The sequence below is a fragment of the Formica exsecta genome, unplaced genomic scaffold, assembly GCF_003651465.1.
Source record: "Formica exsecta isolate Colony F162 unplaced genomic scaffold, ASM365146v1 scaffold599, whole genome shotgun sequence".
In the NCBI taxonomy this organism is placed as follows: domain Eukaryota; kingdom Metazoa; phylum Arthropoda; class Insecta; order Hymenoptera; family Formicidae; genus Formica; species Formica exsecta.
Window position 1 is genome coordinate 361,420 of NW_021853269.1, and position 15,414 is coordinate 376,833.

General features: G+C 39.1%; 1 protein-coding gene across 1 annotated transcript; it reads left to right on the forward strand.

Moving 5' to 3' along the window:
- Positions 1-23: 23 nt before the first annotated feature.
- LOC115242458 (beta-alanine transporter-like) lies at positions 24-15,399 on the forward strand. Its single transcript, XM_029818762.1, has 3 exons — positions 24-1,799; positions 2,618-2,980; positions 14,969-15,399. The coding sequence occupies exons 1-3, from the start codon at positions 1,674-1,676 to the stop codon at positions 15,260-15,262; spliced, it is 783 nt and encodes a 260-aa protein (XP_029674622.1). The 5' UTR covers positions 24-1,673; the 3' UTR covers positions 15,263-15,399.
- Positions 15,400-15,414: the final 15 nt, after the last annotated feature.

Consider the following 15,414-nt stretch of genomic DNA (forward strand, 5'->3'; position numbering starts at 1 on the left):
GGGAAAGAGAGAAAGAGAGGGAGAGAAGCGGCGAGGCGGACGAGCGTCCGGAGACTGCGGCGACGCGCTTGACCGAGAAGCGACGGCGGCGGCGACTCTCGATCGGCCGAGAGAGGAGGTGGCGAGATCCCGACGAAGATGATGTTCGGTAGGATCAGACGAGAGGAGGTCTTCTCCGGCAATGGCTGATCGCCGCGATGCCCGCGGCGTATAAGCCGCTCTATCGCGCGGACGACGACGACAACATCATCATCATCATCATCATCAAAGTGTTCGCACAGCAGCCGAATCCGGGATCTACGCGTCCGTGATCGCGATCGTGACGAGCGAACGAGGAACGTGTACGGAGGATGAAGGGACGGTCCCTCGTAAACGAGGAATCGTTGCGTTGTCGCGAGTGAGTCGCGAGCGGTGTCGAGAAGTGTGAGCCAAGCTGCAGCGAGCGCGGCGAAACGCGCGTCGAGGGAGAAAGAGAGAGAGAGAGAGAGAGAGAGAGCGGGAGAGTCAAGTGGACGCGCGTCACTTCCGTAAACAATCATGAGCAAGGGTGAGTGAACGTCGACCCGCGTAGTGCCCCGATCGGACGAATCGGATTTTCAGTGGAAGAAGTTTGCGTGATCAGACGAACTATTCAGACTCCGCGAAGCCGCAAAGTTTAATATTCGCGTCTTGGACTATTGTGACGATCGTTCGAGATAACGATACTGTGAAGACGTGGTGAACAGTTGCCGAATGTTAGACGAGAGGATCAATGAAGACTGACTCGATCCTCTCGAGACAATAGTAAGGTGACAGTGAAGAGCGCGTGGCAAGTGAAAAAGGACCGATCAGGATCAGACTGCTCCGTGATCAAGTGAGTTTATCACTTTTCCTATTTTTCTTTCCTTTCATCCTTAAATTTTCACGATTAAGACACAGTTTATATTCGCCAAATGAAACGTCAAGGACCAAATTGATCGACGTACATGGATCCTTAGCGCTTTTGACAAGCTCTCGAAGGGGATTCGGTCAGCGTTGGTCAGACTCAATAAAATATACTCTCAGTGCGACATGAGACATGAAATGCAACGCGCTCGTTTCAGCCGGACGAAAATCGGCATCTCGATCCCGATCAACCGCGATTCGCTAGTATTCTTGACATTATCGTGCGCGATCTTGGACCCCTTGTACCAAATAACCGGGTTCGCACTGTAATTCACATCCGAATCGTGGAAAAGTCGTCGGTTTCGAAAAACAGCCCGATTCGACACGCTCGGGGTAACATCGAATCCAGTGTCTAGACGGCAGAGGGACGGCAGAAGGACGAGGAAACGAAAGAGGAGGACGAGGACGAGAAGGTGGAAGAGAAGGAGGCGGGGGTGGAGGTGACGAGAAGAGAGCGGGCAGCGCCAAGGAGGAGGAAGAAACTTCCTCGGCGCGCGGTCGTACGAAAACACGGGCGCGAAACGTGCGTTTGTAATTTGGCGTGGCTGCCTTCGAGGATGAGCGACGGCGGTCATGCCGTGTAATTCGAAGGTGTACCACGCCACCGTCGCATCGTGCACGATCGTCGCCGTCGTCGTCATCGCCGCCACCGCCGCCGCCGCCGCCACCACCACCGCCGTCATCGCCGTCGTCGTCGTGGTGAAGCTGAGATTGAGACACGGCAGAGTCGCAGAGACACCGCCGGAAAGATGAGCTCGATCGACTTCGACGAGGTGCTGGTACACGTGGGAGAGAAGGGCCGATACCAGAACATCATGTACTACTTGCTGTGCATACCCGCCACCCTACCGGCCGCCTTCCTGGCGTTCTCGCAAGTAAGCGTGTCACTCCTGTTATGTTGCTTCGTTTCAGGAGATTCGAGGGTCGTTGCTGAGACGGGGATTGATACAACGTACAAATAACAGCAAAATGCTGAATGAAACTCAAGATGAACAATTTTAATAAATTTGTTTTTTATTCAAGTAAAATAATTTCCGAATGTATGAATATATTTTTCTATATAAGACACGATTTTATAAATATAATTGGATTATTATATATTTCCTAATTTGTTGAAAAATTTGATAATGGTGTCTTTTTAATTATTGATGAATATGCCGATAAAAATAAAAAATGTTTAATATACACTTTATATTAAAAAATTTTACAATAATCTATATTTTGCAAAAACGTAAATCGCGAAATTACAATGAATAAGATAAATAAATAGATTCAATTGGTAGATTTTGAAGCACGTCGATCGTATAATCAATATCATAAATACGCAATATTAAATTATGTAAACAATTTTGCAAACAAATAAAATAATTACTGCTATTACGCGTACAGTTTAAAGGCACAAAAATTTCACGAAAATTTAATATGTATAACTCAATTATTTGCTCTCTTGATAAAATATATATAAAAATAAACAAACAATAAATTAATACGAATATCAGATATTTAAATTCATAAAATATCGAAAAAGCATCTCAAATGTATCGCATTCTGAAGTGAAAGCTGTCGATAATGAAAATTATATCGCTAAATCGAGGCAATACATTACGAGGAAGTGAAAGGTAGATGCGAACGTAACAAAATATATATACATCCGAGTAATCATAAACTTTAGACTCACGCAATTTCGGAACAGGTGTTCGTGAGTGCCTCGCCAGAACACTGGTGCAGGATACCGGAGTTGGAGAACCTGACGGATCTGATGTCGTTGGAGGAGAGGAAGGCGCTCTCGCTGCCCTACACGGTCAAGCCCGACGGCAGGAGGATCTACTCCAAGTGTCACATGTACGACGTGAATTACACGGAGATAATTGATTCGTGGCTGCGATACGCCGACGATCTGCAGAACGCCACCGACGACACGTTGCCGTCGACCACGACGTTTCGTCCGTCAACGAGCCGATCGCCGCCGGTCAGCAGCCCCGACTGGCCGACCACCAAGTGCCGATACGGGTGGAACTACGACACCAGGGACTACGACAGTACCCTTGTGACCGAGGTAAACTCGACTTTCTCTCTTTCACCGATAGAGAGAGAGAGAGAGAGAGAGAGACTGCATGTTGCTCGTTCATCGAGGCGACTGTTTCCGTCGTAACGAGGCACTTGAGACACTCGTGTCTGGTACTGATTGCGTGTGGGCAATGGCAGTTTCTTGCGGATTGTTTGGATGGCTTTAAAGTAAGAGAGAATCCGAGCGCCGATTTTTAATTTTGACGCTTCGATAAAGGACAAGTAATTGCTTTTTACTATCGATAACCGCGTAAACAATTTAATGTATGAGAGACGTAAAAGTATACAGAGTATACATTCTGCGCTCTTTGTTCTTACCGGCATGTCTAATTTGCTAACGATAATGTTGCTATTGTTATGTATCGTTACGCAAGTGTAATATGGTAAAAAAATTTAAATTGTTGCGGGCAATTTTGATTTTACGAACCGAGTGATCGCTTTATATACGTATTTTTTAAGTACGAAGTACATGTTATAAAAAAAAAAAACTATACGTAACAATGGCGACTATAATCGTTAAAAATATTACAGAGGACCGATCTACTCGTTTTCATCGCCCGTGAAACGGAAATTATTTAACTCGCATTAATTTATTTCATCTTTTTAGACGACAAATTAAATTTATAATTAATGATAAAGATCTCTTATTATATGCTTGAAAGAGTAAAATCAGACGTTTCTTTTTTTGCAAATTCGCGAAAAGAAAAAGAGGCGATTTTTACGCGCGAATGGATAACTTCGACATATTCATAGCGCGAAACATAGCCATGACGATTTGCTTAATGCTCCTACAACGGCCTTAATCGTCGCCGGCAAATTTCTTCCTCGTCTAGCATCGGATTTCACCCACGTCGCCTTGGCCTTTGACTTGGTAGCGTTGCCCCAGTGACGGTTGTGCATCGCGCCGAGCTTCTGCGGTCCCGTTCGCGGAACGAAATTACGTGTCTCCGTGACGAGATCTCTCGTCTTTCCGTGAAGTATTTGCCGACGATGATGAGAACGATTGGCGCGAACGGATTAAATGGCGGAGCGCGGATTACGCACGATTAGGTCTGATTAAGCGCGATATCGTGAAACCAAATGTCGAGAGACGTGACGTTCCCGCGTTTATTATCTCACCGCGTTTTCCATCACTGTCGTAAAAAAAAGCCTCCATCGATGGAGAATTATATTCGCCATAAAAATGTATCGAAGGGAAAAAAACTTGGTGACAGTTAGTATTATTCAGAATTAAAATAATTTTTTTTCAAGTATATTGATAGAGAATGAGATTAAAGGAGGAGATAGGTCTTATTGAAGAACAGCGTGTTTACAAGTAAACTACGTAAAGCAATTTTTCCAACAAGATGTGCGTAAACTTAACATATCTTCAAGCGGTCGTATTCGGAATGATTCGTCACATCCTCTGTCTATAACGAGGATCATTCGTCTCGCTTGCATGAAATCTTCGTCGTCGCTCGTAAACATTTTCATTATGAAGATCACGTTTCCGCTGTGAAATACGCAAATACGAGAACAATATTTGAGAAAATGCGAAATGTGCGTTTTTAGATATCTTACCGAAATAGTGTTTTTTATATATAGATATGGATCACTTGACGGAGTATGATTTATTTTATTTCCGATTGTGCCATCTCATCTTACGTTATATTTATAATTTCATATTTTGCTTGCAAAACGCGTCTTGCAGAAGGCCAGGCAAGCCCGTGTTTAATCCGTATCAAGTCAACACCGCGTATCGCGTTTCCAAAAGAAGTCATTTTCCGTCGTGCATTTGAATATTGAAGAAGACAGCCGAGCCTGGGACTGGATAAACTTCGCTGTCACGTGGCAGTAGTCGTAAGTGTTCATTAAGACATTATTAAATTGCCACAATTAGACAACGCAACGTGAACTGTTGACGTAACGAGGATCGCAATGCACGGGGTCGAAAATCTAGGCGTGTTTTTTCTCGTTCCTCTTTTCTTTTATTCAATTCTATTGATTTTACTAAACCGGTTTTGGATCGTAATTTCGTAACGGACATTGTATGATATAATTATTGACAGATGATGAATTTGAATATTAATAATGTTATTGTGTATCGACTATAAATAATTTCGCGCAGACCGTGCATAATTGGAAATCTCACGACAACACAAATCTGTATTATCAAAACAGGGAAAAGCGATGTTTTTTTTTTTTTTTTTAAGAGCAAATACGTTTGTACACGTCTCGAAATTGTATGACCTGCCGGTATTTATTTTGCCTATCTAGTTACGAATATTAATATCTGCGAATGCGCTCGTTTATGTGATACCGCTTATGATAAATCAAAGAATTATTACATAATTTTCTTCGCGCATTCCTCAAAATATCTGATAAGCGCGACGTTAAGCCTATCAGTGCAACGCGTTTACGTTTATTGTATTGTATTTGCTCGTTCTATCCGATGTTTACGCGCCCCGTTGTCGTTTTTATTCAGTAGAATTACATGAATTACAACCACTGCATTTCCGCCCGTTCTTTTAATTAATCATCCGCAAAATTTATTTAACCGACGTGAAATAAAACAGCCAAATTCAGCTCTCTTTTGCAGAGAGATTTAATTTAATGCGATAAACGCGCGGCAAATAAATTTCGTCTGTTTGTAAATGCGTCTCATGCGAGATACTACACTATTATCGAATTAGGGGATTAAATTATTACTGCAATCGAAAAATATATCGTCGCTTTTTCGAATAAAAAGAGAAAATTATTATATAACAAATCACCGTAAATTAATTACTATAAATGGTATATAAAAAAAAATTTAATTATTCTAAATAAAAAAAAAAACAACTATTTGTGATAATATGAATGATTTATGAGCGAATTCCTCGAAATCACGAGAAGAGTGACGTTTCGCGTTAACGCGCCGGATTTCTAAGATTCCGCCAAAGAGATTCGTGATGCGCGAGAATTCAGCAACGAGAATCATCAACAGGTGATGACAAGGTTGATGAGCGACCGAGTGACTGGCCGATAGGTTGCAGCTCTGGTGGCGTCAGCAATTGCCGACCAATTTACCTACCCCCGCATCCGGTCATGTGATATGTCACATCAAACGCCTCGCACAAACTGCTAGCTCTCTTCATATAGAGGGTATATGTTCCTACGTACTTGATCGCTACCGGATTCAACGTGACAAGCTTCCGTTTTTTTTTTTCCTTCTCTTTCTCTCCCTCTATCTCTTTCTTCCGCATTTTCACGTATCACTTTTTTCGCTTCTGCATCTTTTATGTACTTCTTTTTATTGGATATTTAACGAGGTATAATATAATTTGCATTTTTAAAGATAACTGTTTGATATTGATAAGTACATCGATGTGCAATGTGTGCACGTGTATCTTTTTTAAAGTGTCATTCGTACTGAAATTTTCCAATTATTTACTCTCGTGAACGTTTATTTAATTAGTACCGCACATAATTAGTTTAGTTAGGATGAGACGAAATTATTATTTTGAAACGCTTACCCAACCTAGGGAAATTTTTTGTTGTTGATGTGTTTGTCGGAGGAGAGAGGCCAGCGTGAATAAAAAATAAGCGCGTGGGCATTCGCGCTTGTATCCTTTGCTTCCGATCCGATGATTTATTGTGCTCGATTTAGGAGCTTCGCTTTAATGACACTACGCCGCACGAGACCGCGGAACAGGTCATTGTCTTTTCCGTGTCGACATGTGACAAGCGGCCAAGACGAATATACCACATATCCGCCACTTCCTCTCTCCCTGCCCGGATTTAATTTATAGGATGCCGAGATAATTTATATCCATATTCCGTAACTTATATATGTGTAATTTACATCGGTAACCTCGGTATATATTTATAACGCCATGATAGTTAAATAAATTTAGCTTTCAAAAAATATACTTGTATCATATTTTCGATAATTTAATTATTACAGATGAATAGCTCCGATTATATATGAATTATCCTCCATTATAGCATTATTTACCGCCACACACACAGTTATTCTCTTATAAATTGATAAAAAAGCAATTTTTGCTGACTTGTCACTTGCATCCGGTAACAGAACAAATACATTTCATAAAATCCTTTCTTGCTTGTTTTATCTCGGTTCCTCGGGATACCGTCATTCTAAATATCACGCGGACCAGCGAGCAACTTAATGAATTATGAATATGCATGGACACGTGAAAATGCTTGAAAATCGCTGACTTTAGATTGATGTTTAATCTAACAAAAAATATCCTATATTAATTAACAAAAGTATACACAGCCAAAGTAGTTTATGAGACTCTTCATCTTGAATCGATAACAGAATAATTTAAGCTATAGAAAATGCGACTAAAAACGTCCGTTGCACAATAGAATTGCTGAATTATTTATACTTCGTAACAAATCAATCATACATAATATCTTTTCTAAAAGTTTTCAATGTATATTTTTCGATAAAGTAATTTAATTCATCTGCAAAAGGCGTGATTATTTCGTGACGAAACAAGCATCATAGTAAACTGATAAAAAGGGTAAAATGATAAATGATAGAAGAGGTGAATAAAACGTCAAGCAAACGAGTGCAACATAGCTGTAGAAAGCGATGACAATGAAAAATGGAAAACGAAGGGACAGGTTTGCCTCTCGATGTGCGTCACGTGTCTACGTAAATCCGCAGCGTGTATTTACACGGCTCGTATTTACGCGGCTCGCGTATTTTCATTTTTTATAAATAAAGCGGTTGCGATCTTAATTGAGTATAAGTATAGCGTGGCGAATAGAAACTTTTGAGCATCATGGCGTGTTTCGAAGTTAAGTGTATGCAGAAAAATGTATCAGACTTTATTCTCAATTACTATTGACTAATTATCACACAATATTTCCGCAAAATTTGACGTGAAGTTTTGGTATTAGTCGTATCGTTTCTTTGCATCTTCTCTCTTGTGATTCATATATTTTGCAGCTAATTAATTATATGTAATTATAAATATTATGCCGACGTATTTCACCGATCGACGTAGAATTCAATATCGATGTGTCGAATCTGTGCAACAAGTTGCATAAACAATCGCGATAACAAACGGTATCGCGGCCATATCAATATCGCGCGATTGTACGAAGTACATGTTAAAAAAAAAAAAACTATACGTAACAATGGCGACTATAATCGTTAAAAATATTACAGAGGACCGATCTACTCGTTTTCATCGCCCGTGAAACGGAAATTATTTAACTCGCATTAATTTATTTCATCTTTTTAGACGACAAATTAAATTTATAATTAATGATAAAGATCTCTTATTATATGCTTGAAAGAGTAAAATCAGACGTTTCTTTTTTTGCAAATTCGCGAAAAGAAAAAGAGGCGATTTTTACGCGCGAATGGATAACTTCGACATATTCATAGCGCGAAACATAGCCATGACGATTTGCTTAATGCTCCTACAACGGCCTTAATCGTCGCCGGCAAATTTCTTCCTCGTCTAGCATCGGATTTCACCCACGTCGCCTTGGCCTTTGACTTGGTAGCGTTGCCCCAGTGACGGTTGTGCATCGCGCCGAGCTTCTGCGGTCCCGTTCGCGGAACGAAATTACGTGTCTCCGTGACGAGATCTCTCGTCTTTCCGTGAAGTATTTGCCGACGATGATGAGAACGATTGGCGCGAACGGATTAAATGGCGGAGCGCGGATTACGCACGATTAGGTCTGATTAAGCGCGATATCGTGAAACCAAATGTCGAGAGACGTGACGTTCCCGCGTTTATTATCTCACCGCGTTTTCCATCACTATCGTAAAAAAAAGCCTCCATCGATGGAGAATTATATTCGCCATAAAAATGTATCGAAGGGAAAAAAACTTGGTGACAGTTAGTATTATTCAGAATTAAAATAATTTTTTTTCAAGTATATTGATAGAGAATGAGATTAAAGGAGGAGATAGGTCTTATTGAAGAACAGCGTGTTTACAAGTAAACTACGTAAAGCAATTTTTCCAACAAGATGTGCGTAAACTTAACATATCTTCAAGCGGTCGTATTCGGAATGATTCGTCACATCCTCTGTCTATAACGAGGATCATTCGTCTCGCTTGCATGAAATCTTCGTCGTCGCTCGTAAACATTTTCATTATGAAGATCACGTTTCCGCTGTGAAATACGCAAATACGAGAACAATATTTGAGAAAATGCGAAATGTGCGTTTTTAGATATCTTACCGAAATAGTGTTTTTTATATATAGATATGGATCACTTGACGGAGTGTGATTTATTTTATTTCCGATTGTGCCATCTCATCTTACGTTATATTTATAATTTCATATTTTGCTTGCAAAACGCGTCTTGCAGAAGGCCAGGCAAGCCCGTGTTTAATCCGTATCAAGTCAACACCGCGTATCGCGTTTCCAAAAGAAGTCATTTTCCGTCGTGCATTTGAATATTGAAGAAGACAGCCGAGCCTGGGACTGGATAAACTTCGCTGTCACGTGGCAGTAGTCGTAAGTGTTCATTAAGACATTATTAAATTGCCACAATTAGACAACGCAACGTGAACTGTTGACGTAACGAGGATCGCAATGCACGGGGTCGAAAATCTAGGCGTGTTTTTTCTCGTTCCTCTTTTCTTTTATTCAATTCTATTGATTTTACTAAACCGGTTTTGGATCGTAATTTCGTAACGGACATTGTATGATATAATTATTGACAGATGATGAATTTGAATATTAATAATGTTATTGTGTATCGACTATAAATAATTTCGCGCAGACCGTGCATAATTGGAAATCTCACGACAACACAAATCTGTATTATCAAAACAGGGAAAAGCGATGTTTTTTTTTTTTTTTTTAAGAGCAAATACGTTTGTACACGTCTCGAAATTGTATGACCTGCCGGTATTTATTTTGCCTATCTAGTTACGAATATTAATATCTGCGAATGCGCTCGTTTATGTGATACCGCTTATGATAAATCAAAGAATTATTACATAATTTTCTTCGCGCATTCCTCAAAATATCTGATAAGCGCGACGTTAAGCCTATCAGTGCAACGCGTTTACGTTTATTGTATTGTATTTGCTCGTTCTATCCGATGTTTACGCGCCCCGTTGTCGTTTTTATTCAGTAGAATTACATGAATTACAACCACTGCATTTCCGCCCGTTCTTTTAATTAATCATCCGCAAAATTTATTTAACCGACGTGAAATAAAACAGCCAAATTCAGCTCTCTTTTGCAGAGAGATTTAATTTAATGCGATAAACGCGCGGCAAATAAATTTCGTCTGTTTGTAAATGCGTCTCATGCGAGATACTACACTATTATCGAATTAGGGGATTAAATTATTACTGCAATCGAAAAATATATCGTCGCTTTTTCGAATAAAAAGAGAAAATTATTATATAACAAATCACCGTAAATTAATTACTATAAATGGTATATAAAAAAAAATTTAATTATTCTAAATAAAAAAAAAAACAACTATTTGTGATAATATGAATGATTTATGAGCGAATTCCTCGAAATCACGAGAAGAGTGACGTTTCGCGTTAACGCGCCGGATTTCTAAGATTCCGCCAAAGAGATTCGTGATGCGCGAGAATTCAGCAACGAGAATCATCAACAGGTGATGACAAGGTTGATGAGCGACCGAGTGACTGGCCGATAGGTTGCAGCTCTGGTGGCGTCAGCAATTGCCGACCAATTTACCTACCCCCGCATCCGGTCATGTGATATGTCACATCAAACGCCTCGCACAAACTGCTAGCTCTCTTCATATAGAGGGTATATGTTCCTACGTACTTGATCGCTACCGGATTCAACGTGACAAGCTTCCGTTTTTTTTTTTCCTTCTCTTTCTCTCCCTCTATCTCTTTCTTCCGCATTTTCACGTATCACTTTTTTCGCTTCTGCATCTTTTATGTACTTCTTTTTATTGGATATTTAACGAGGTATAATATAATTTGCATTTTTAAAGATAACTGTTTGATATTGATAAGTACATCGATGTGCAATGTGTGCACGTGTATCTTTTTTAAAGTGTCATTCGTACTGAAATTTTCCAATTATTTACTCTCGTGAACGTTTATTTAATTAGTACCGCACATAATTAGTTTAGTTAGGATGAGACGAAATTATTATTTTGAAACGCTTACCCAACCTAGGGAAATTTTTTGTTGTTGATGTGTTTGTCGGAGGAGAGAGGCCAGCGTGAATAAAAAATAAGCGCGTGGGCATTCGCGCTTGTATCCTTTGCTTCCGATCCGATGATTTATTGTGCTCGATTTAGGAGCTTCGCTTTAATGACACTACGCCGCACGAGACCGCGGAACAGGTCATTGTCTTTTCCGTGTCGACATGTGACAAGCGGCCAAGACGAATATACCACATATCCGCCACTTCCTCTCTCCCTGCCCGGATTTAATTTATAGGATGCCGAGATAATTTATATCCATATTCCGTAACTTATATATGTGTAATTTACATCGGTAACCTCGGTATATATTTATAACGCCATGATAGTTAAATAAATTTAGCTTTCAAAAAATATACTTGTATCATATTTTCGATAATTTAATTATTACAGATGAATAGCTCCGATTATATATGAATTATCCTCCATTATAGCATTATTTACCGCCACACACACAGTTATTCTCTTATAAATTGATAAAAAAGCAATTTTTGCTGACTTGTCACTTGCATCCGGTAACAGAACAAATACATTTCATAAAATCCTTTCTTGCTTGTTTTATCTCGGTTCCTCGGGATACCGTCATTCTAAATATCACGCGGACCAGCGAGCAACTTAATGAATTATGAATATGCATGGACACGTGAAAATGCTTGAAAATCGCTGACTTTAGATTGATGTTTAATCTAACAAAAAATATCCTATATTAATTAACAAAAGTATACACAGCCAAAGTAGTTTATGAGACTCTTCATCTTGAATCGATAACAGAATAATTTAAGCTATAGAAAATGCGACTAAAAACGTCCGTTGCACAATAGAATTGCTGAATTATTTATACTTCGTAACAAATCAATCATACATAATATCTTTTCTAAAAGTTTTCAATGTATATTTTTCGATAAAGTAATTTAATTCATCTGCAAAAGGCGTGATTATTTCGTGACGAAACAAGCATCATAGTAAACTGATAAAAAGGGTAAAATGATAAATGATAGAAGAGGTGAATAAAACGTCAAGCAAACGAGTGCAACATAGCTGTAGAAAGCGATGACAATGAAAAATGGAAAACGAAGGGACAGGTTTGCCTCTCGATGTGCGTCACGTGTCTACGTAAATCCGCAGCGTGTATTTACACGGCTCGTATTTACGCGGCTCGCGTATTTTCATTTTTTATAAATAAAGCGGTTGCGATCTTAATTGAGTATAAGTATAGCGTGGCGAATAGAAACTTTTGAGCATCATGGCGTGTTTCGAAGTTAAGTGTATGCAGAAAAATGTATCAGACTTTATTCTCAATTACTATTGACTAATTATCACACAATATTTCCGCAAAATTTGACGTGAAGTTTTGGTATTAGTCGTATCGTTTCTTTGCATCTTCTCTCTTGTGATTCATATATTTTGCAGCTAATTAATTATATGTAATTATAAATATTATGCCGACGTATTTCACCGATCGACGTAGAATTCAATATCGATGTGTCGAATCTGTGCAACAAGTTGCATAAACAATCGCGATAACAAACGGTATCGCGGCCATATCAATATCGCGCGATTTTAAAGTATGTCAGGGTGACAAAATACATACGTGTTATTAATGTCCTTATGGGCGGCGCGCACTGCCCTTGACAATAACTCGATAGCATCATCAGCGGGTGCACTTCTGTCTTTCCGCGCAATTTATCTTTTGCGCGTTTCGCGCAGACCTCGAAAGTCTGTAAGTGGCAATTTGCTTAAATCAAACTTCGTGTCAAAGCTATTAACATGTACCGGTAGATTTTGTTTGTCGAAGCTAATAGGCACTCAATCGAGAAATTATGTTTGTTCAGCTGTCATACGTGGGTTGCTTTTGCTAATAATGTTAATTACATCTTTTTGATGCATGTCGAGGATCCAGATGCAACTGCATCCACGTTATTTCTTAGCGAAAGAGAATTTTTGAAGGAAGTGCGCGCGATTCCCTTATTTTCTCCAAAATTATTATTTCGCGATTCTACGGATGCTAAATTATTCTAAGCTATTGTAAAGTCGAGATGATATTCTTGCATAAAATAGATTGAATATAATAAGCATTTATTAAAAACATCTCATTGGAATTTAATTGTCTTTTAAATACAAATATATATATATATATAAGAAAATATTTTTTTATCCATATTAAAAATTAATTTAAATGTAATCTGCGCAAGTAATTCTTATGCAATTATATAGTTCCTTTCAACAACATTCGAAAAAATATAAGTAAAGTAGAAACTATACTAATAATTTTTCAAAATTACATGTGCGCAATTCTTTAATTAGTGTGTCATATGAAAATGCAGTGTACAAAGTATAAGCATCTATCGTCATCATTTGCATTAACAAACATACGCTCGTTGAGATGATCGCGTCGATTTTGCCGCGCGAGAGATCGTGTGCGAGAGAAAGAGAGATGGGGTCTTTAAAGGACGCAGGGAAAGGGGGACCGTGTTCCTCCTGTCAAACGAGGGTGATGGACACCTCTCACTGTGGGAAGCTTACCAATACACCTTGGCGTCCTTCGGACAACACGCGCGTCCGCATGCGAGCTTGCAATTTACATGCAGACCTCGTACACGTACACGTAAGCGTGCTCTCCCCCACTCGCGATAAACACGAGCGCGTTTACGCCGGTAGCCTTCCGCGTGAACGCAACGAGATGAAACGCCTCCACCATCGCGCTGTGCCGGTCCAGCGCAGCATCCCCCACTTTCTAGCTTCCAACCACTGCTCCATTCTTCGAAGCGCGCACGCGGGTGCGTGTGTCACCGATGCTGGACCGACGAGCAAATGACGATCAACCGAATGACGCGTGTATTCACACGCGTGCGAGCACGCACTCCGGTTCGTCGCTAATGTTGGCGCATAGCGCGCCGCATGTACGCTATTGTGCGGGTGTATGTGTATAGAGCGCTTTATAACGTTTACCGTCAATGTCAGCGAATGTCCGCGATGAATTTGTAATCTATGCATATTTTTTAAATTTAATTTCGAATTTTTATAATACTTCGAAAAAAGCTTTTGTATCAAATTCTAAAAATTCTATAACACAAGGTATGTTTGCATATCGGAAGCTTAGATTATCATTCTAATAGATAGCCAATATATATGCTACATATTGAATTTTTATATTTGGAGAATTATGCAAATTCTAATTTATTTGAAAAACTCCGTGAACTTTAACGTTATTCTAATATTATAACATCTTATATTCTTATATTATGATGCAAATCTTACGAAATATATGTCGATCATAATTTTTGTAGAATCTCAAAATCACATTTATTGAAGACAGTCCACAATTATATATGTATATTATGTGTATGTTTATATAAGAAGAACGATAACAGTTTGATCGGAGCAATGACTTCTTCGGACATTCCGCGATATCGATTTATCTTCTCGAGTCGTCATACAGTCGTTATTCATAATCTCGTTGGTTGTGTGATAACTTTCCGTCCTGATTATAGTGATCTAATTTCAGTTCTTATGATTGTTTGGTATTTTTCGATTAGATAAGCGAAATGCAAAAAGCTTTGAAACGCTTCGATTAATTAAAACACACATGCTTTTCTCAAATCAGTCATCGATTAATACCACTTATTGTCTATGAATATTTATTTTTATTACAACTTAAACATAACGTCCGATATTTTTTATCTCTTATTATTTTTCATTTTAGTTTCTGTATTTATTATTGTTATGCCATTAACTGATCTCCATGGCTTATTTTCGCCAATATGCAAATTCGTGTTGGCGAAGTAGTTTAATGGCGTTCTATATCCACATAGCTAGATCTGGTATGTGACAACAGCTGGTGGCCTTCCACGTCGACGACTTTCTTCTACGTGGGCAGTCTCTTCGGCAATGTCGTGTTCGGTTGGATCGCCGACAAATGGGGCCGAAGAACAGCCTTCTTCGCCATCCTGTTCCTCGAGGTGATATTCTCCATCGCCACGAGCTTCAGTCCGAATTACGTGATCTACACCGCGCTGAGGACTGTGAATGGTCTCTTTTTTCCTGCCATTTATCAGATACCTTTTATACTTGGTAAGTTGATCACGCGTAATTTACAAGCTGTTTAATCATCAAATTTTAAGCAAAAATATACATGACCATACATGTACTACAACACAAAAGTTCAAGAAATATTTATAATCTACTTTGGACAATCTTTAATTTGCAACAAAATTTGAGATAAACTTGTAGAGAAATTTTATCTTTTAATTTTATACTT